Source organism: Dendropsophus ebraccatus, chromosome 4 (assembly GCF_027789765.1).
Source record: "Dendropsophus ebraccatus isolate aDenEbr1 chromosome 4, aDenEbr1.pat, whole genome shotgun sequence".
In the NCBI taxonomy this organism is placed as follows: Eukaryota; Metazoa; Chordata; class Amphibia; order Anura; family Hylidae; genus Dendropsophus; species Dendropsophus ebraccatus.
The window spans coordinates 141,778,245-141,801,397 of NC_091457.1; the positions used below are offsets into that span (position 1 = coordinate 141,778,245).

A 23,153-nucleotide genomic window follows, 5' to 3' on the forward strand; every position below is an offset into this window, starting at 1 on the left:
AAGTATTGTAATGCCCCCCAAAAGTTATACAAATCACCAATATACACTTATTATGGGAAATGCCTATAAAGTGCTATTTCCATGTACTTACTACTGCATCAAGGCTTCACTTCCTGGATAACATGGTGATGTCACTTCCTGGATAAAATGATGTCATGACCCGGCTCCCAGAGCTGTGCAGGCTGTGGCTGCTGGAGAGGATGATGGCAGGGGGACACTGAGGGACACAGGGCACTGGAGGGACACCGAGCCTTCCTCTGCCATCATCCTCTCCAGCAGCCATAGCCCGCACAGCTCTGGGAGTCGGGTCGTGACATAATTTTATCCAGGAAGTGACATCACCATGTTATCCAGGAAGTGAAGCCTTGATGCAGTGCAGGGAAATAGCACTTTATAAGCATTTCCTGTAATAATGGGTATATTGGGGATTTGCATAACTTTTGGGGGGCAATACAATACTTTAATAAAAATTTTCGCTGGACTTCTCCTTTAATGGCAGGTGTGGGGGAAGGGGGTTAAGGAGGTTATCCGGCCCTTAAAAACTTTTGATATTGTGCTGCACTTGGCCCATTATGTATTTGGGTTTGACCTCCCTGATTAAAGAGGTTGTCCAGGCTTAAGGCCCTATTGCACCAAGCGATTATAACCTATATTTGGCCGATTATCAGCCATTATGGCCAGCAGACCGTTGCTATCGTTGTCTTTTAACATGTTGAAAAAATTTACAAGGATCAGCAGACATAGTGTATGTCAGCTGATCCTTATCTTTCAACATATTGAAAAAAATTTAGAACGATAGCAACGGTCTGCTGGCCATCACTCCGCGTAACAGGAGAAAGAGCTCTCCTAAGGCCCTCCTGCAGCTCCCCGCTGACCCCTCTTCCCCACTCGCTGTTGGTGCGTGTAATAGCGCTGGCAGCGAGTGGGGAATGAGCAGCATGCAAATCGCTGATCTGACAGGTCAGTGCTCGCTTGCTCTTCCAGATCGGCCCATGTAATAGGGTCTTTAGATACAGATACCACCCCTGTCCTCAGTTTGGATGTGGGTTTTGCAGCTCAGTTCTACTGACATGAATGAAGTTGGATTTCGATACTACACAACCTGAGGGAAGGAGTGGCGCTATCTTTTGTAGGGCAGTAGCTGTGCTTTTTCTAATCCTGGATAACCCCTTTAAGCATATATTCATACAGGACGGAAATGCTTCAGATTTTCTCATTTATTGGGGATGGCCACCTTTAACCACTGCACAGATCGGGCTGTCTGTGACTTTCTTTCAGGTTCCTAAAACCATATTCTCTTGACTAACTAGAGGTGCTGTGCCAGGCATCTGACAAATATTCAGCTATGCCTTCATGTTATTAGACTGGTGTAAGGAGGAGACGCAGGTGGATACAGGTGACGCAATGACCTGGGAAAAATGCTGCCACCTATTGGAATTAACGTCCCTGCAAGTAAACCCCTCATGTTACAAGACTCTTAAAGAGGTCAGGCACTGACTTACAGGGACGTTGCCTCCAATAGGTGGCGTCAAATAGTAAGCTGTCTTCCTTCTGGAGCAGGGCTACCTTCCATGCAGTTACATCTTCCTTTAACAGAATGAGATTTAGGGCCGAGCAGTTAAAGGGTTAAAGCGCGTCACCGCCCCAATGCACCTGTCTTCTGTTGCCGGGTGCTTATTATGTTGCTAAGGAGGGAGCCGTGTCATATGATACAAAGACGCACCTGTCTAAAGACCGAGAGGAATTAAAAGGTGTTTACAGTTCTGTAAAACAAGACAAGATAAGAGACTCCCAAACTGGATGATGCCACGAATACAAGACCGCAAGCGCCATATTGTATGGATGAGCGGAGTAGGAGTGCCAGAGCAGGGCGGTGTATCCACAGCACAGGATACTGCTCCAGAGCTTTACCAAGTTGTTAAAGGACAGATCACAAGTTATAAATGATTTCTCGCATGACCCTGCTCCCCCCCCCCCCCCAATATATTAACCCCTTAAAAGGGTACTCCAGTGTGGGGGCACTCTTTCGCTGGGACCGGGGAGGAGGTGCCCGAGGGAAAAGATGTCCACTCACCTCCTCGGTTCCAGCAGCGGGTCCTGCATCGTGGCGCTCCAGTGCCCGGCAGCTTTCGGGTGTCTGATGCGGGCCAGAGACGTGACGTCTCAGGTCCGCTCAGCCACTCAGTGAAGGAGGCGGGATCTGAGCGAACTTGAAATGGATCCCACCTCCTTCACTGAGTGGCTGAGCGGACCTGAGACGTCACGTCTCGGGCCCGCGTCATACACCAGGAAGCGGCCCGGAACCGGAGCGCCGCGGTGCGGGACCCACCGCTGGAACTGGGGAGGAGGTGGCCGAGGGAAAAGACGTCTACTCTCCTCCCCGGGAAAAAGTGCCCCCACGCTGGAGTACCCCTTTAATGACAAGAGCTGTTTGAGCTTTAGTAATGAAATATTTTAATTTCTGCCTTTTGTATTATTTCTTATTAGCTGTATAAATATTGTGTCTATTATTATTTTATAGTCTATTAGTATTTATTACCATTTATGTATTCTTTCAATGACGCAGACTTGTTTTGGGGTAGATATAAAATACCAAGTCATTTACATATCATTTGCAGCGCAGAAATAGAATATATATATATATTTATTATTATTTATGTTTACATTTAAATTAACCCTTTAAATAAATTCTTCCATTTATTATGGTTGACTGGATATGTGGCAAATGTGTTTGTTATATACAATTGTATATGAGAATGTGGTAAGGTTGGGGGTTTGTGCTTTATGTTTATCAGAAGCATTTTGTATCCTCCTGAAAACATATTTATATAAGCATTGCCTTCTATGGTGAAACAATCTGTCTCTTTTTCAGTGGTTTCTGGTGAATTACTTGTTTCTTTTTGCTCTATAGGACAGAATAGGGCAGTAGTCTGGACAATCTTTTATGTTTTCTAATGTAATTCAATTTACAATTTCCTAAATAAAAAAATAAAAAAAAGTGCAAAAAGTCACCATTAGGTGGCGCTATAACAGTAACAGTATTTTATTTGCATAAATTGAGGCCATTATTAGCCAACAGTTACCTCTTTGCTAACCATATCTCACCCCATGTCACTTCTAGTTGTGGGGTTTCTGGACGGACCAGGTCTACCATGCCAGACCCACATCAGTGCCAGATCTGATGGACAGTATTCATTTGCATGTTGTAGTGATTAAAGCGTATCAGTAATTAAAAAGTCAAGTCAAAAGTTTTGATCAGTTTGAGTGTTCAGATTGCAACTAAGAGAAAAAGCGAGAATATGACAGCGCTGCAGTGCGCTCCTCTCGCTGCTTTCTGTCTGGGAGAGCAAAACGGCTGCATAGACTTACATTACTTACAAGCCCTTGTCACATGACACGGTGCCAGGAGTGAACGCGCTAAGTGAAGACTTCTCCCGACTCGTTTTTCTGATTGGTCACCATCTGAGCACTCAGACCCCGACCGATCAAAATTTTTGACATATGTCTCTGTTGATCTATGTCTCTTTTTTCTAATGACTGGTACGCTTTAAAGCTGACTCCCCGTTTTCGGTTGCAGAAAACAATGTTACAACTAGAAACCAAGGAGGAGGCAGCACAATATATAACAAGATAGTGATATATTCAGCCGCAGTGTAATGCAAAAGATGCGATCAGCCAAGGGACATTTTCCAGCTCCTGTCACTTTTACAGAGGCCGATTAGCCGATAATTTGTGCAAGTTTTTTTTTTTTTTTTTTATAAATGTTAATGTGATAAACAATGTAATAAGTGTTAAAACTTTAAAATAATCACTTAAAACAATTATCATATTAGCATACTCTTGTATAGCATACTCCATTCCGGTGCTATGAGGTCACCATATGACACAGGCTGTTAGGGCACCATTAAGCGACCTATGAACAAACTGAGTGTGCACACAGCCCTGGAGACCCTTCTAGGTTCCCAAAGACGTCTGCACAAGGATTCCCCAAGCAACAATCTCATCACCAGGAAAACCCAAGTGACTGGATGGAGGCGTGGAGCCCCCTATCAGAACGCTGTGGTCACTCTTGACTGTGGCAATCAAAGTGTAAGGGCCAGTTCACATGGAGCAAAAGCGGCGGAATTAGCTAAGAAAGGGTTCTATATGGAATCAACTCTTGCGGAATTCTTGCATATTGTGCGCGGAAATGTGGGAGGGAGACACAGTGTGTTGCAAAGTTGTCTTCTGAATTTTTTTTTTTTGACAATTCCACACGGAAATTTTGTGTGCATTCCACGCTGAAAAATCAGGAAAATCAAAAACCCCATTGATGTCTATAGGATTCCTCCAGCGGAAGAATGAACATGTCCATTCTTCTCACAGAAAGAATGGATATGTAGAACTGCAGAGCGGAATTTCCATTTCTGCAGCAATTTTATGGGCAGAATTTTTAGAGTGGATTCAGCGTTGAAATTCCACCGCTTTTGCTCCATGTGAACTGGCTTATACAGCGAAGATCATGGTCTCCAGCACAATAAAGGTGCTGTAGATTAAGGCTCTTTAGAACGTCCATAAAGACTAAAGCATTTACCTGGTGGCAGGTGATCAGCAACGCAGTCCAGACAAAGAACCCCGAGATGGCCTGAGCTGTGGTGGTCATAAGGAACATGGGCTGCTCCAAGGTGAAGGGCTCTTCCTCTGGCGTCCTGGAGAGGTTGGGACTCACAGGGGCTTCTGTACCAGGGATAGTAGCAGCGGGCAGACCTGTGATCATGCCTGCCCCCTCCGGAGAGAGATCGCCTAAGCTGGACATTGTCATTGTGCCCTGTAAGAGAAGGAAAAAAAAATATATGTATTGTCTACAGTCATATGTTCCCAATGCACAGCATACTTTCTTCTCACAGACTATTATATGAGGATAGCACTGAGGATTGGTCACGGCAGACTAGAGTGCAATGGATGCCGGCTGCTTGTGACCTGTGACTCACAGGTGGGTGATCTCAGGATGTGGCAGTGTAAACATTGGTTCCCAGTTACGTACAGCGAATATACTCCGCAAACACTATATTCATTCAGTGATCAGGAACCTCCGCCTGTACAGACTACATATGGCAGGTGACATAAGCCCACAATATAGCATGTGACCAGCAGAACCGTATCCAGGCAGTGTCATTCTCACCAATGCCTCCCTGGTACAATCAATACTCTCACCAACCTTTTCCGGATGTCGTGGATTGTTCTTCGATGACAACATCCTAAAAGATCGATCAAGATACTAGTAATGGATGACACATGGACCATGACACGCCGCTACAAATATGCACAGAGCACATACAGGTAAATCCACTACAGGGAGGAGTAGAGTTACTCATGTAGTATCTCACAGGTCTGCACCCTCTTCTATATGCCGCACATGTATCACATTACTGCACAATATCATAAACTTCTGCATATTTTTTGCTGTGTGGTTTGTACATTACCTACTGAGCGGAGTTTTAACACATTTAACACCTGAAAATAGCCCTTTATATACCAAAGTTGCAAATTTTTGAGCAAAGCAAAACATCCCCCCCAATCCCCATAAAACTGGCATGCAAGCCTTGATAACTAAATACAATGAGCGGCATTTAAAGGGATACTGTGGCGGAAAAAAAAATATTTTAAATCCACTAGTGTTATAGAAAGTTATACAGATCTGTAAATTACTTCTATTTGATAATCTCAATAATCTTTCAGTACTTATCAGCTGCTGTATGTCCTGAAGGAAGCAGTCTATTCTTTCCAGTCTGACACAGTGCTCTCTGCTGCCACCTCTGTCCATGTCAGGAACTGTCCAGAGCAGTAGCAAATCCCCATAGAAAACCTTGTTCTGGACAGTTCCTGACATGGACAGAGGTGGCACCAGAGAACACTGTGTCAGACTGAAAAAAAATACTCCACTTCCTGCAGGACATACAGCAGCTGATAGGTATGGGAAGACTTGAGATTTTTTAGATAGAAGTAAATTACAAATTTATATAACTTTCTGTAACCAGTTGATGTCAAAGAAACAACTTTTTACGACAATAAGATATTCACAGAATTCAATGTTCAGCTACAATGTAGTTTGTCTACTAATAGGGGGGGAAAAAAAGTGAAAACTGTCATGGCAGCGAAATGGTTAAATCTCAATCGCTCAAATCTCTCTCTTTTTACGTCAATAGGACAGATAGAGGAAAATGACCAAAATGAATCTCTCTCATGGGTCCTCTATAAAAGCTCTTCCCGACATTATACCGACATGTCCATAGAGGCGTTATTAACCTGATGTATGCTAATATGCGGTGTATGGTCAGTATAGAGGAGCAGCCGCCTGTGCACTGTACGTAATACCCTGATCACGGCGGACGGGGTGAGCGCAGTCCTGGCTGCGATATGGAAGAGACATCAGGTACCATTAAAGTCTCTGTCACAAATGTATCTCCATATTTGTTTGCCTAATCCCATTCTGTGTTCTAGCGGAGCCTGGCACGGGCGCTATGTAAATCACATCTGTCCCTATTGCATGGAGGAGGATGGGTATTTATAGCCTCATAAAGGTTATGTGCAGGGAAGTGGTGGAGATAAAGCCGCGGCTGGAGAGGAGATTACTACAATACCATTTGGAGAGAGGAATAATCAATGGTCTAGAAAGGTCAGTGACTCTTCAGCGATTAATACAACAGGAATCTCAGCGGAGGAATCCTATGTGCTATTAATTAATCCGCCCAGAGATTTATCTCCGGCTTCTAATGGGAGCAGAGAAGGATTGTGGGATTGTTAAAGGGGAAAGGAGGCGTCTTATCCTGGGAGAAAAACAAGGCATCGGCAGACGTCTATATGGTCACGTTGTAAAGATGAGATATGGCAGACGCAGTCGGCAGGACACGTGCACAGGCGGCTTACTGTATAAATCAGCATAGATCTGACACAAATGTATGGACGCCGGAGGGGATACGGGGAAGAATTATCTGCTGGGATTTCCTATACACTTGTAGTTGAAAGAAAGATAAGCCAACAAATTCCAGCTCAATGGGTACTGCTTTGGCTTCCATTGGGTATATGGAGCCCAATGGATAGGTCTAGATGTACGCCATGATCCACACAGCAGATTCAGCGCTGACGTTTAGTGTGGTCAAAAAATATCTGTTTCACTTAAAGAGGAACTCCGGGTAGAGGTTAAAAAAAAATTAAAATTCTGCAGAAGCATAACGCATTACTTAACTGTCCATCCCAAAAATCCATTTGTTTGGGGGGGGGGGGGGGGGGGGGGGGGGGTTTGCTCTGTTTTGTGTTTCTCTTCTTCCTGGTTTAGCATTAACCAGAATGCAATGCTTTCCCTCATGTGATCATCACAGCCCCACCCATTACAATCAGTAAAGTTAGTGCAGCAGCTGCTTCTGGCCGGTCAGAGATGGTGAATCACTCAGGGGATTGGGTTATCCAGCCAAGCCTCCTGGGACATCACGCACTGCCACCTGTCTGCATCATCAACCTGTGCTCAGCAAACACACACAATGTGAGACAGATGCATGGAAGATTTGTCTCCTAAGGGGGGAGAGCAGCAGGAGCAGGAGACAATGTGAATTGGCACAGGGGGCATTTTTTTCACTTCCTGGATTTCTATCAGCTACCAGTGTGGCAGAACTGTACAGATACAGTAATACAGTAATACATTGTATAGACAAATCTATGTAACTTTTAATAGAAAACAAGGTTTTTCTTATCTGGAGTTCCCCTTTAAAAAAAAAAAAAAATTTATTGACTTCAACGGGAGACACTAAACCACATGAAAAAGAAGTCTTGTTTGCACGTTGTTCCCCTCTAAGGCTGCATTCACACGTTCCGGGAAGTTGTCCGTGCTCACGGATCCGTGTGCACGGACAATTTTACAGCTCATAGCTTTCTATGGGGCTATTCAGATGTTCCGTGATTTCACGGATCCGTGATCCGTTCCGTTAAAAAATAGGACATGTCATTACTCGGAACGGATGCACGGAAAGGATTCCCCATAGAAATCAATGAGATCCGTGTTTTTCACGGATGTACACGGATGTGACATCCGTGAAAAACACGGATGTGATGTAATCAATGTCATTTAAAATGCTGTAAGACAGATCCGTGAAAAAAACACAGACACAGATACAAAACGGACTGTTTTGCACGGATCACGGAGGTAGCTGCCGGACCACAATCACGGACCGGGAAAATCACTGAACGGGTGAATGCAGCCTTAAAGGGGTTGTCCGGCGATGTATTATTCACAGAATAACACACATTACAAAGTTATACAACTTTGTAATGTATGTTATGTCTGTGAATGGCCCCCTTCCCCGTGTTTCCCCCCACCCACGCTAGACCCGGAAGTGTGGTGCATTATACTCACCGCATCTCGTGTCGTCCACGGTCTCCGATCCTCAGCAGTGACGTCTTCTTCGGGAGGCCGGCGGATCTTCCCGAGTGCCGGCCGCCCTCTGCAGCGTCATCCGAAGCTCAGCCGCGATTGGCTGAGCATAACTGTGCTCAGCCGATCGCGGCTGAGCAGCTGATGACGTGGCCGCGTCATCAGCCGCGATTGGCTGAGCACAGTTATGCTCAGCCAATCGCGGCTGAGCTTCGGATGACGCTGCAGAGGGCGGCCGGCACTCGGGAAGATCCGCCGGCCTCCCGAAGAAGACGTCACTGCTGAGGATCGGAGACCGTGGTCGGCACGTGACAGGTAATGTATAGCGCACCACACTTCCGGGTACACGGGTGGGGGTGGTGGGACACGGGGAAGGGGGCCATTCACAGACATAACATACATTACAAAGTTGTATAACTTTGTAATGTGTGTTATTCTGTGAATAATTTTTTATCGCCGGACAACCCCTTTAAGCTCCTCTGGATTAAGTCAATGGGATCTTCAGAATAGGCCCGCACCCTGACCACAGCTTCTGCCCCTGTGATTGCTGCAGGCAGGGGGAAGAGGTGTACACAGTTGTTAAAGTGAAAGGGAGGGGGGAGAGAGAGAATAAGGGTGGTATTACACCGAACGATTATCGTTCGAAAAATTGTTCGGATTTGAACGATAGTCGTTCAGTGTAATAACAGACAACGATTAAACGACCAACGAGAAATCGTTGGTAGTTTAATAGAATTTGGACCCATTTGTATCGTTGGTGGTTTGCAAATCGCTCACATGTAATAAGACGTCGTTCGGTCTTTCCCAGTAGCGGCGAACGCAGTGGTGACTACAGGACGAACACAATAACGATCATAAGTAGAAATCATCGCTCCATGTAATTGGGTGAACGATTTCAGGATGTTCACCATAGCGCTTGTTTGAGTTCGTTTATCATAGAAAAATCACTAAGGTTGTGCTTCCTTATAGGCTAGTAAACACAGTAGAAACCCCAACAGTCGTATAATGTTTGTAATAACCAACAAGGACCACAGGCACAAGGACCACACTGGATATGCACCAGTGTACAGGGTGAGGAGAGAATTCACTCCACAGCAGGGATGGGGAACCTGCCGCCTTCTGGCTGTTGCAAATCTACAATTACCATTATACCTGGACAGCCAAAAGATATGGCTGTCCAGGTATAATGGGAATAGTAGTTTTGCAACAGCTGGAGAACAGAAGGTTTCCCATTCCTGCCCTACAATGTGATGTGTATCAGTGTACAGAGTAAGGAGAGAACCCACAGGGTGTTGTAGGATCACACTGAATGTGTATCAGTGTACAGAGTAAGGAGAGAACCCACAGGGCACGGTAGGATCACACTGGATGTGTATCAGTGTACAGATAAGGAGAGAACCCACAGGGTACGGTAGGATCACACTGGATGTGTATCAGTGTACAGATAAGGAGAGAACCCACAGGGTACGGTAGGATCACACTGGATGTGTATCAGTGTACAGAGTAAGGAGAGAACCCACAGGGTACGGTAGGATCCCACTGGATGTGTATCAGTGTACAGAGTAAGGAGAGAACCCACAGGGTACGGTAGGATCCCACTGGATGTGTATCAGTGTACAGAGTAAGGAGAGAACCCACAGGGTACGGTAGGATCACACTGGATGTGTATCAGTGTACAGAGTAAGGAGAGAACCCACAGGGTACGGTAGGATCCCACTGGATGTGTATCAGTGTACAGAGTAAGGAGAGAACCCACAGGGTACGGTAGGATCACACTGGATGTGTATCAGTGTACAGAGTAAGGAGAGAGCCCACAGGGTACGGTAGGATCACACTGGATGTCTATCAGTGTACAGAGTAAGGAGAGAACCCACAGGGTACGGTAGGATCACACTGGATGTGTATCAGTGTACAGAGTAAGGAGAGAACCCACAGGGTACGGTAGGATCACACTGGATGTGTATCAGTGTACAGAGTAAGGAGAGAGCCCACAGGGTACGGTAGGATCACACTGGATGTCTATCAGTGTACAGAGTAAGGAGAGAACCCACAGGGTACGGTAGGATCACACTGGATGTGTATCAGTGTACAGAGTAAGGAGAGAACCCACAGGGTACGGTAGGATCACACTGGATGTGTATCAGTGTACAGCGTGAGCAGAGAACCCACAGCAGACTCTACAGGATACGGTAGGATCACACTGCAGCTATGTTCACACATAGTATTTCTGTCAGTAAAACGGATATCAAGATTTGAACTGACAGGGTAAAACTATAATGGAAAGATTTGCACAGCTGTGTTTTCAATGGACTCCTGGTTTTGGATGAAAAAAGACTGACCAAAAGATTGATTAAATACTATGTGTGAACATAGCCGCAATGTGTATCAGTGTACAGCGTGAGGAGAGAACCCACAGCAGACTCTACAGGGTGGTATTGATCACACTGGGGCCATGTTCACACAACGTAAGTTCAGCGTCAATCACGGCCGTTGTTATAACTGCTGTGATTTCTGCGGTACTTACGTTGTGCTGCAGGCTGAGGGAATCCCGGCTGGAGTGTATACACATGGTATATACTCTGGCTGGGATCCCTAGCGGCCGCAGAAAACTCTGTCAGTGCACACTGTGGAGCGAGCGGCTGCGGGCACAAGCTCCATTGTGTGCAGTGGAGAGTTCTGATGCTGACGCACACGGATGCGCCCGCATCAAGACTCAGCAGCGCTAAAGATCATTCAACCGTTACCGCAGTACCGGCCGGTATGATCTTTTCTGAGAATGACCGTTCTGTGACCCGGCCGGGTCATGGAACTGCTGGTCTCATACAGCGTCTGAACATCACCTGGATGTGTATCAGTATACAGCATAAGGAGAGAACCCACAGTAGACTATCTACAGCAGTCGTGTCAAACTGATCATCAGGCAGATGGAAAATACACAAAGGATCAGTGACTGTAGACGAAAAATGATGAAAACTTTAACTCAAGGTGAAAAGTAACAAAAGTAAAATACTACTATCTACTACCACAGCAATGGGGAACCTTCGGCCCTCCAGCTGTTGTAAAACTACAATCCCCATCATGCCTGGACAGCCAAAGCGAAGCTTTGGCTGTCCAGGCATGATGGGAACTGTAGTTTTGCAACAGCAGAAGGACCGAAGGTTCCCCATCCCTGATCTACCATGTCACAGGTGCCTTTAGTCACAGAACAGATGCTTGGGGTGTGGACACAGAAAGGGACTAACCCTCAGTCCTGGGAGGAGCGTTACAGTCACCATAATAAGAGCTCCTATGGGAGGGTTAACTGCAGATTTCCCAGAAAGTGATATCACTGAGGAGCGGTTTACATGAAACGATCATCTATATTGCTATTCAAGGACCTCTGTGTACATCCGGCCATCACACCTTCAAAGTGCACAACACCAAAGCCGACACTAGCAATCTCTTGTGTATTAGGTGAAAACTATACATGAGAGGGAGCGCTATCTCCTTACTTTTCCAACCACCTATTCCGATGTGTCCAAAACAATTGAAGCAACTTTCTAGTCATAAGTACAAAATTCCCAATTGTTGTGTTTACAGCTCCTAATCAGACCTGTGTGTCTCCATGGTAACAGACTACAAATAAACCCTGCAGTCTGGTTCTTGGCATTTTTTTTTATATACCACTGCTGATACATATAAAACCAACATCCTATGCTTACCCTCCCCCCCAACGTCCCCACGCTGACTGCCAAGACCACTCGTCTTGGGAGTGACAGCCTGCTCAGCCAATTACTGCCCACGAAACTGTCCCATCTCAGTCAGTGAGCGGGCTGTCACTCCCGGGACGAGCACAGAATGTTTATTGTTTTATATGAACTAGCAACAAAATATAAATATATACATAAAGAAAAAGAAATACTGACCGTCGCACAATGCCTTTAATCAACCAACTAGAGTTTGGTAAAAACTGGGTCATCTAAAACATTTGGTACGTATTTTACAGGATCAGACTACATTGTTTGTTTGAAGTCTGTTACCATGGAGACACATACTGTGTTTCCCCAAGAATAAGACAGTGTCTTGTATTAATTTTTGCTCCCAAAGATGCGCTAGGTCTTATTTTCAGGGGATGTCTTATTTTTCCCGAGAAGAAGAATCTATATGTCACATACACAGCAGGGACAGAGCGTACTGTATGGGGACTACTGGCCACCGGGGGAACTTACCACAGCACACTCATACAGCACAGCAGGGACAGCGTACGGTATAGTGGTAGGTGATAGGATAACAGCAGACTGTGTACAGCTCTACATCTTGCTGCAGGGGACAACGGGGATGGTGGCAGGCGACGGGACTCTTGATGCTTTGCTTGCATATTTACAAGTGACGTCACGGAAGGGAACATTGGGGTTGGTGGCAGGTGACGGTCTTCATGTCCTGCATGCAGCTCCTCTGCAATGGATGGTGGAGGTAGGTGACAACGGCAACAGGCTAATAATAATCATAGCTGCATGCCCTGGTGTTCTGTTCAGCGGGCATACTTCCAAACAAAAAACTTTGCTAGGTCTTACTTTTGGGGGAGGCCTTATATTTAGCAATTCAACAAAACCTCTACCCGGGCTTTTTTTTCAAGGGATATCTTATTTTGGGGGAAACAGGGTAGATGGGGGGCCTCCTTCATCTACTGTAATGTAGGTGAAAAGATGCTGATTCTAAATCTGTAGTTTTTATCTTTGCACTCACATCCCCCACTGTAATCCCACAAACTTCACACTGCATTGTAATGCATGGCTAAGGGCTCACTGCGGGGGAACGAACACAAGTTAAAAAAAAAGATAGAAATTATGCATTTTTACCTTAAGTAAAACAGTACAAGATTTTTCACATAGGATTCCATTTTTTTCTTAATATACAGATGTAATAAACACCAAAAGCTATTACTCCACTAAAACACACTCACCCACCCTGCGGTAGTCTGTTCTGTTTCTCCCCGCTCATCCACACCTCTTACATGAATAGTGACACGTCTTGCCATATCACTGCTCAGATATTCAAGTCGGAGCTACTTTATTGTATTCATACAATGTCACCACAATGAGACTGGCCCTTTAGGAAAACATGATAAACTGGTTCTAAGCAAACAACGCAAAGATTTTTTTGCCCACTAAAGTGCTAGAAGAGTGAATTTCTTCCCCTTTATATCACGTCAAAAGTTTTTCCAAACCACAGGTACACTTTAAAAGTAGGTGTCTGGTATTAGGGACATGCCAAAAGTTTTGATTGGTCCGGATTTGAGTGTTCAGACCCGTACTGATCAGGAAAGGACGAGGTGCAGTGCGGTCCACTCCCGCCCTGCTTTAGGGGGGAAAAAAAAAAAAAAAAAAAGTCGGACTCTGTCCTGTACTCCCTTCATCTGATCCACTGCTTCCTGGTTTCTGCATGACATACAGGAGATGCCTTCTCAGGCATTGGGTAAGCAGGCATTTCCTTGTGTCAAGAAGAGACCAGGAAGTAATCAGCAGGAAACTGGGCAACAGTGCAATGGCAGCAGGTCAAAGGTGAGTACAACTTCTTCCTCCCCCCCTTTTTTTTCCAAAATGAGCCAAATGGCAAACAACCCCTCTTTGTCAGTATTTCGGTCTGAAGCAACCCGATGGAGGTCCATTAGGTACAGTTGTTGTCCTTCAATTGATGTTTCCAGCACCGCTGTCATGGGATCTGTTGCAACAAAAGCAATGACTGCGGTGTGAACAAAGCCTAATTTACCTTCCATCTTTGACAGCATTGAGCTCTTCTGCATTCAGGCACCTGATAGGTATTGCATGTGGCAGACCCGCAGAACATACATGGTCTTAGCAACTCCACCAAACCCACCAACACAATGGATAGTGAGAGGTTTGTGGTACCTGTGTTGGGGATGGGGGGGGTTGGAAGTATTTAAGGATGGTAGACTTTCCCATAAAAAAAATAGAAAGCAGGGGTGTCTGGCAGCTGCTCAAGACCCTCTCCCTAGTAAAAACTAGATTCTAAACATTTAGAAAGCCCAGTGTGTCCTATACAACAACCTTCTATATAGAATATGTGACATACTGCTGTAATGCAAGATCCAATGTATTCTCTCACATATGTCCGCACTAATGCACGGCACAAGTTCATCCTTTCCAAGGCTCGGGGCTACAATGTAAAGAAATGGATGCACAGCACGGCTCTGTCTACATCTGCTTTATAGAAACGGTAAAATAAGCAAACACAACAGGGGCCGTGGACATAGTGAATGAGGCTCAGCATGAGGGGATTAAGCTGAGAGCCCGGCTTGTGTCCGTGCCGATCAGGGTTTTCAGCGCTCACGGAATATGGGTCAAAACAACCAAACGAGAATTATTAGAGCAGAAACACAAAGCGCAAGAGGGATGGCAGGTTCTTTACGTCTCCTCGTATGCTACGGCACGGAGAGGAGTGTGCACTGCACATATATTATATACAGCATAGACACGTGGCAGGTGATGTCCAGGAGAAACCCTGAATGACGAGGCCGACACGTCCTGACAAAGTACAGAGAGAAGGCACAAATTATCAGGACAGAAGACGTCTGCAGTCTAGGTCACTGTTCAGTTAAATGAGAATCCGGCAAAAATTTTTATTAAAGTATTGCCTTGCCCCTCAAAAGTTATACAAATCACCAATATACACTTATTACAGGAAATGAAATGCTTATAAAAGTGCTTTTTTCCCCTTTACTACTACATCAAGGCTTCTCTTCCTGGATAACATAGTGATGTCACTTCCTGGATAACATTGTGATGTCACGACCCGCTGGAGAGGATGATGGCAGGGGGATGCTCAGTGTCTCTCCAGTACCCTGTGTCCCTCAGTGTCCCTCTGCCATCATCCTCTCCAGCAGCCACAGCCCGCACAGCTCTGGGAGTCGGGTCGTGACATCACCATGTTATCCAGGAAGTGAAGCCTTGATGCAATAGTAAGTGCAGAGAAAAAAGCACTTTAAAAGCATTTCCGGTAATAAGTGTATTTTGGGGATTTGTATAACTATTTGGGGGCAATACAATACTTTAATAAAAATTTTCGCCAAACTTCTCCTTTAAGGGAAGTAGGAGTCACAGGATTCAAGGGGGCTGTATAATTGATGATCTATCCTCAGGAAAACTCATCAGCTTTAGATTAGTGGGGGGCTGACTCCCTTACTGATCAGTTAACTGAAAGGACCACAGTGATCGGGTAAGTGCTGCAGCCTCCTTATTACTTATCAGGCGCAGCACCGTTCAGTTCACAGTGGTGGTGCAGATGAGTCTTAGGGCCCTATTACATGGAGCATTAGTTGCCCGAATTGCCCTGATTCAGACAATTATTGCTCTGTGTAATAGAGACAAAGATCAGTCCATGAAACTATCAGCTGATCATTTCTTTAGGCCCAGACCTAAAATCATTGGCCCCCGACTGTGCATCGCTATGTCTAATAACCATGCACAGCCGACGCTGCCCAAACAATTAATACTTTAACTGTCCATGCTACCAGTCTTTTCCTGCTCTCTGTAAGTGTCCTGGCACCATGCGCTGCAGCTTTAGAGTGGCGTCCCAGGAGAAGACTGGGAGCCTGGACAGGTAAAGTATTAAGTGTTTGGGCAAGAGCTGCATGGACATTGCTAACAATGTCCGTGCAGGCCTTGCTTAACGATTATGGGTCAGTGTAATAGGCTCAGTAGATGAACGCTGATCTAGCAGGTTGCCGCTTGTTTACAATTTTGATTAGGCCTTAATTGTGTAATAAGACCCTTACAAGTGTGATAGGCTATAATACCAGGCACAGCCTCTAAATAATGTATGGCACTGTGTCTGGTAAATAAAGAAGAGTCCACGGTGCTCATGGAAGTGATGTGGCCCCTTCAATCAGCTGGGGGTGGCTCGGGGGTCAGACTTTCAACAATCTGATATTGAAGGCCTATCATAATTAATAGGTTCACCCTCTCAATATCAGATTGGCAGGGGTTTCTGTTCTTTTAGTGGTGGCTGTGCAAGGAACTACAGAGCCGCCCCACTCAAGTGCATTACCTGGCCACTGCAGGAACAGCTGGACAGGTGGGGGTTGCCAGGTGTTAGCCCCCATCAGTCTTATACTGATGGTCTATGAAGAGGATAGGTCATCAATTTTAAAGGGTTAGATAACTCTTTTAGAATCCCAGGAAAAATCCCTTTAAGTGTCAAGTAATTGCACATATACACAAGTGTATTCTGGTTCCATGTGTGAGATTTATGTTTAGAGCAGAGGATGTGATCAGATCCTGGGGCGGTGAGATCGAGCTGGAAAGGTCACTAACCTGATCAGAAAAACTTACAAGACTTAAATAGCAGGAGTGAAATTTAGACCCTCTGAACGTCTAATTTAGATAGATATTGAGGAGGGGTTTACTGTTAAGTGATAAGTCGGTATGCCCCTCATATAGCCAACATTTACTGCTTAACCCCTTCAAGACCGAGCCTATTTGCACCTAAAAGACCAGGCTCATTTTTCAAAATCTGACCTGTCTCACTTTATGCGCTTATAGCTCAGTGATGCTTTAACGTATGCTAGCGATTCTGAGATTGTTTTTTCGTCACATATGGCACTTTATATTAGTGGCAAAATTTGGTCACTACTTTGTGTGTTTTTTGTGAAAAACATCAAAATATCATGAAAAATTGAAAAAATTAGCATTTTATGAACTTTGAAATTCTCTGCTTCTAAAAAAAGAAAGTTGTATTACATAAATTAGTTACTAAGTCACATTACCAATATGTCCTCTTTATTCTGGCTTCATTTCATAAACATATTTTACTTTTTTAGGGTGTTATGGGGCTTAGAAATGTATCAGCAAATTACCACATTTTCGTGAAAGTTTCCAAAACTGATTTTTTTAGGGACCAGTTCTTATTTTAAGTTGATTTAGGAGGTTTGTATACTGGAAACCCCCATAAGTGATCCCATTTTGGAAACTAGACACCGTAAAGAATTAATCTAGGGGTATAATGAGCATTTTAACCCTACAGGGGCTGGAGGAAAGTATTCACCATTAGGCTGTAAAAAAATGAAAAATTAAAATTTTCCAATAATATATACATTTAGATTAAAGTTTCTCATTTTCAAAAGGAACATGAGAGAAAAAGCACCCCAAAATTTGTAACACATGTTCTCTTGAGTACTACGGTACCCCATATGTGGGCGTAAACCACTGCATGGGCACACAGCGGGGCTCAGAAGGGAAGGAGCGCCAATTAGCTTTTCCATTGCAGATTTTGCTGAAGAAGTTTCCGAGCGCCAGGTGCATTTGCAGTGCCCCTGTAGTGTCAGCAGAGAGAAAAAAAACCATAAGTCACCCCATTTTGGAAAGTACACCCCTCAAAGAATTCATCTTGGGGTAGGATGAGCAATTTGACTCCACAGGTGTTAGAGGAAAGTATTCAAAATTAGACAGTAAAAATGAAAAACTCAAATTTTTTCCAATAATATGTTCCTTTAGTTTGAAATTTTTCAATTTCACGAGGAACAAGAGAAAAAAAGTACCCCAAAATTTGTAACGCAGGTTCTCATGAGTACAACGGTACCTCATATGTGAGCATAAACCACTGCATGGGCACACAGGAGGGCTCAGAAGGGAAGGAGCGCCAATTAGCTTTTTCAATGCAGATTTTGCTGAAGAAGTTTCTGAGCGCCAGGTGTGTTTGCAGAGCCCCTGTAGTGCCAGCAGAGTAAAATCTCGCCATAAGTCACCCCATTTTGGAAAGTGCACCCCTCAAAGAATTCATTTTGGGGTGTGGTGAGCATTTTGACCCCACAGGTATTAGAGGAAAGTATTCAAAAGTAGACAGTAAAAATGAAAAACTCGAATTTTTCCAATAATATGTTCCTTTAGTTGGAAATTTCTCAATTTCACGAGGAACAGGAGAGAAAATTCACCCCAAAATCTGTAACTCAGGGTCTCCTGAGTAGAACGGTACCCCATATGTGGGCATAAACCACTGTATGGGCACACAGCCGGGCTCAGAAGGGAAGGAGCGCCAATTAGCATTTTCTCTGCAGATTTTTCTGAAGAAGTTTCTGAGCACCAGGTGCATTTGCAGCTCCCCTGTAATGTCTACAGAATAGAATCCCCCCAAAAGTCACCCCATTTCGGAAAGTACACCCCTCAAATAATTCATATTGGGGTAGGATGAGCATTTTGGCCCCACAGGTATTAGAGGAAAGTATTCAAAATTGGCCAGTAAAAATGAAAAACTTGAATTTTTCCAATAATATGTTGGTTTAGTTTGAAATTTCTCAATTTCACAAGGAACAGGATAAAAAATGTCACCCCAAAATCTGTAACGCAGGTTCTCCTGAGTACAACGGTACCCCATATGTGGGCATAAACCACTGTATGGGCACACAGCAGGGCTCAGAAGGGAAGGAGCGCCAATTTGCTGGAGCAAAACCGCAGCTAGTAACAGTTATTAGAATAGCGCAGTTACTAAAATACAATAAAAAAAAATTAGATTACAGGTAATGTGGGGTGGTTACGGGTAATCTGGGGTGGTTACGGGCAGTCTGGGGTGGTTACGGGCAGTCTGGGGTGGTTACGGGTAATCTGGGGTGGTTACGGATAATCTGGGGTGGATACGGTCAACATGGGGTGGTCACAGGCAACCTGGGGTGGTCACAGGCAACCTGGTGTGGTTAGAGGCAACCTGGGGTGGTTTGAGGCAACCTGGGGTGGTTATGGGCAACGTGGGGTGAATACGGACAACCTGCTGTGGTTACAGACAATCTGGTATGGTTACAGGCAACCTGCTGTGGTTACGGACAATCTGGGGTGGTTGCGGACAATCTGGGGTGGTTACAGGCAACCTGCTGTGGTTACGGATAAACTGAAGTGCTAATAGGTAATCTGAGGTGGGTACGGGCAATCTGGGGTGGTTAGAGGCAAGGTGCAGTGTTCAGAGGCGACGTGCGGTGGTCAGAGGCGACGTGCGGTGGTCAGAGGCGACGTGCGCGGTGGTCAGAGGCGACGTGCGCGGTGGTCAGAGGCGACGTGCGCGGTGGTCAGAGGCGACGTGCGCGGTGGTCAGAGGCGACGTGCGCGGTGGTCAGAGGCAACCTGCGGTGGTTGCGTGCAATCTGGGGGGTTACATGTAATCTGGCATGATTACGGGCAATCTGGGGTGGTTATGCCCAACCTGCGGTGGTTATGCCCAACCTGCGGTGGTTAGGGGCAACCTGGAGGGGTTACAGACAATCTAGAATTGTTACGGATAGAGTGAAGTGCTTATAGCTAATCTGGGGTGGTTACATGTAATTTAGGGTGGTTACAGGCAATCTGGGGTGATTACGGACAATCTGGAGGGGGTCACTAGCAACGTGTGGTGGTTACGGGCAACCTGCGGTGGTTACGGGCAACCTGCGGTGGTTACGGGTAATCTGGGGGGGGGGGGGGGGGGTTAGGGGTAATTTGGGAGTAAACTAATTATTACTATAATAAAAAGTGTGTGTTTTATTTTTTTGTATGTTTGTCACTTTTTGTACTTTACACATTCATTTTCACTGTATTACTATGATTACTGTGATATTTTCTATCACAGTAATCATAGTTCAGTGACAGAGACCAAATTGGTCTCTGTCACTTTAAATTTTCAGAGCTTGGCTGGTTGTGGAGCGCATGCGCACTTCATAACCAGCCAGGACGTCGAGGAGGAAGGAGCTCCGTGGATCCGGTGAGTATATGGGGAAGGGGGGGGTGACTGGGGGACGGGGGTACATCACTTTTTATCCCCTGTCACCAATCATTCATGGTGACAGGGGATAAAAAGTGCCGGCGGCACATGGCACAAGCGATCAGCGGTATATAGTATATACCGCTGATCGCTTGTACCGGGACCCCACAGGGGGGGTCCCGATGACTGCCCCATGCTCTCTGCTACCTCCGGTGGCGGAGAGCATGGGGCTTTCATTCATTTTTCTTGCTTGATCACTGTGAACAGACATTAGTCTGTTCACAGTGATCGCGGCGGCCATCTTGGATCCGATGGCCGCCGCGGGAGGGGGGGTTAGTGACTGGGGCACTAGGGGGCTGATCTGGGGTCTGATTTTTACTTATTTCATCACCGGCACCTTGGATCTTGGATCCGATGGCTGCCGCGGGAGGGGGGGTTAGTGACTGGGGCACTAGGGGGCTGATCTGGGGTCTGATTTTTACTTATTTCATCACCGGCACCGGCCCATTAGTGACCGCCGTTTCGGCGGTCACTAAGGGGTTAATGGGGGTCAGCTGCGGGATCGCAGCTGATCCTCATTATCTCCGGTGCTGTACACAGATGAGAACGGGATCGCTGTCCCTGCAGTGATCCCGTTCTCATCACAAAGCCCCGTCAAAGTCGGAACGTATATGTACATTCCTACTGCACGGGGCATGTGCAATAGGAACGTATATATACAGATGGCTGACGTGAAGGGGTTAAAAAGATCCCCCCAGATCTGTGCATACTTTGTGATCAAAGGCAAAATCTGTCAGGACACTACGGAGGTTCTGAGCGTGCCCCTTCCCTTGGTGTGTACGCCCCATCTGAGTGTAAAGCAGCTGAGTACATTTTTTTGGGGGGGCTAGAAGCGGCCGTTTATAGCATGATAATCAATGTGACATTTAAAAAAAAAAAATTCCAAAAGGATCCTTCCCCCGCCAAAGAAAGCTGTGAGTGCGAAGTCCTAACAAGCCTCCTGCTCCGGGCTCTCCTCCTCACATAAGTGCTGGGCTAAGCATTTGTTAGCACTGAAGCATTCACTCACTGAGAATTGGATTAATAAAAAGATCTGGGATGAGCTGCGGTGACAAGGAATCCCTATTAGTTATTACAAGTCGACGGCTGAATTCCTCACAGAATTAAAGGGGACGTCTCACTGGCAGAATATAATAAAAAACACACATAAAAGACGCGAAAAAAACAAAAAACAAAATACCACTGATTCAATAGACACAAAAGGCAAAGAGGGTATAAAAAAAATGCACAACAAGCCACATTTCTTAAGACTAAAGTTTCATAATCCGTTACTTAACACATCTGGAGTGTTTTGGTCTGCTCTGAAGTCAGGGGGATGAATTCTACTTCTATAGGAGAAGAATTCTGCACCATTTTGTGGGACTTTTCTACTGATGGACAATCCTCAGAAGTTGGTCTATCTTGAGAATACGCCATCAGTATCTGATCAGAAAAAAACCTGGAAGCAGTCAGCGCCATACATTGTTTAGTGGCCGTGCTGGGTAACTGCAGCTCAGCTCCCATGGAAGTAAACATGGGAGCTGGGTTAGAGATCAGCGAACCTGCTGACAGTTCGGGTCTGCGCAAACCCAAAGGATTGCTCTTTGAATCCTGCTGACTGCAGAAGGTGGTGGATGCAGCCCAAGCACTGCCTGGAAAACATGGATACAGCCTATGGTTGCGAGCCCAAACTTGCTGGACCCAGTGTTGGACCCAGTTGATGGGCAAGATCAAAGCTTTTATAACACAACACAAAGTTTTTGGTCACACGCCTCCTGATAAACCCCACCCACTTTTCTCATCCCATTTAAAAGGGGGTTGTCCTGGTTTGATTTAAAAAAAAAAAAAAAAAAGAAATATGGCCACTTTCCTCCAGAGACAGCACCACTCTTGTCCTTAGTTTGGGTGTTGAGATTTGTCGCTCCGTTCCAGTGAGGGAAATAGAGCTGAATTGCAATAACACAATCTGGGAAAAAGAGTAGCTGTGCTTTATCTAATCCTGGATAACCCCTTTAAGGTTGAAAAATTATGAAAAAAAAATTACAGATTTGTAGTACGGGATCAGTTGTGACTTTTATATGCTATAAACATATGCAGAACTGATAAAGCTGTCCTCTGTAATAGAGTGTAGTGATAAAACTCAGTCCCTGTGGGCACATATAGCAGACTAGAAGTATATGGATGGATTCCTTGTCTGCTCACAGTGGCTGTCCCTATGGTCACGGTCCCCAGCAATGTACTGCGGCATTACGTACACTGACTATCAGCCCATCCGTCTGGTAAGATATGAAATGTCATCGGTGTTAATGCAGAGCCGCACCGGCAGAGGATCCGTGAGTCATCCCCCTAGAGGAGTGCGGCGTGAATCACACAGCCTGCTGGACGTGAGCAGAATTATACACTAACAAAAGCATCTAAAAACTCAAGGAGTGTTTTGTACACAATGTAATTTGAGGAATAGAATGATTTTATTTCATACGGACAATCTACCGAACCCACCAACACCACATCATGTATGTAGGGGATGAATGACACTAAGGCGAGAGTGGCTGTGTGGTCGGTTTAGGACTAGGAGTCTCTTATGCTTCCTATCTGTGAAGGTCCAAGAGCTGGATTCTCGCAGTAACAGGTCATAAAGTGGAAATTAAAGGGGTTGTACCACTAAAAGCATTTACCCTCTATATGCACAGGATAGGTGGTAAGTTTGTTATGGTTGGGGGCTGACCGCTGGGACCCCCACCAATTTAAAAAAATTAAGGATCGTAAATGCATCTACTAATCCTTTCACGATATATATAGAGATATATATATATTATATACACACACACATATCTTTCTAGTAAAGCAGTGAGGAGATGGCGGCCAGCATTTTAGCTAATCCTCCTGCAGCATTCAGGTCATTTGCCGACACTGTGCCTAAGATATTTCCTGGCATCTGGATCCTGGAGATATTCGGCCTATTTAGTCCCGGTGAATGTGATGACATTTGCAT

The 23,153-nt window shown here is 45.3% G+C and overlaps 1 protein-coding gene across 3 annotated transcripts in view; it reads right to left on the bottom strand.

The window, feature by feature from the left end:
• Positions 1–23,153, bottom strand: part of TMEM184B (transmembrane protein 184B) — a 51,350-nt gene that overhangs the window by 18,367 nt on the left and 9,830 nt on the right. For 2 of the 3 annotated variants that reach the window (XM_069967242.1, XM_069967243.1), the window contains exon 3: positions 4,574–4,807. In XM_069967242.1, coding sequence (XP_069823343.1) covers positions 4,574–4,807 — 234 coding nt within the window. Of the gene's footprint in view, positions 1–4,573; positions 4,808–12,612; positions 12,814–23,153 lie in introns of those variants that run through there. The other variant, XM_069967244.1, reaches the window with a different exon arrangement.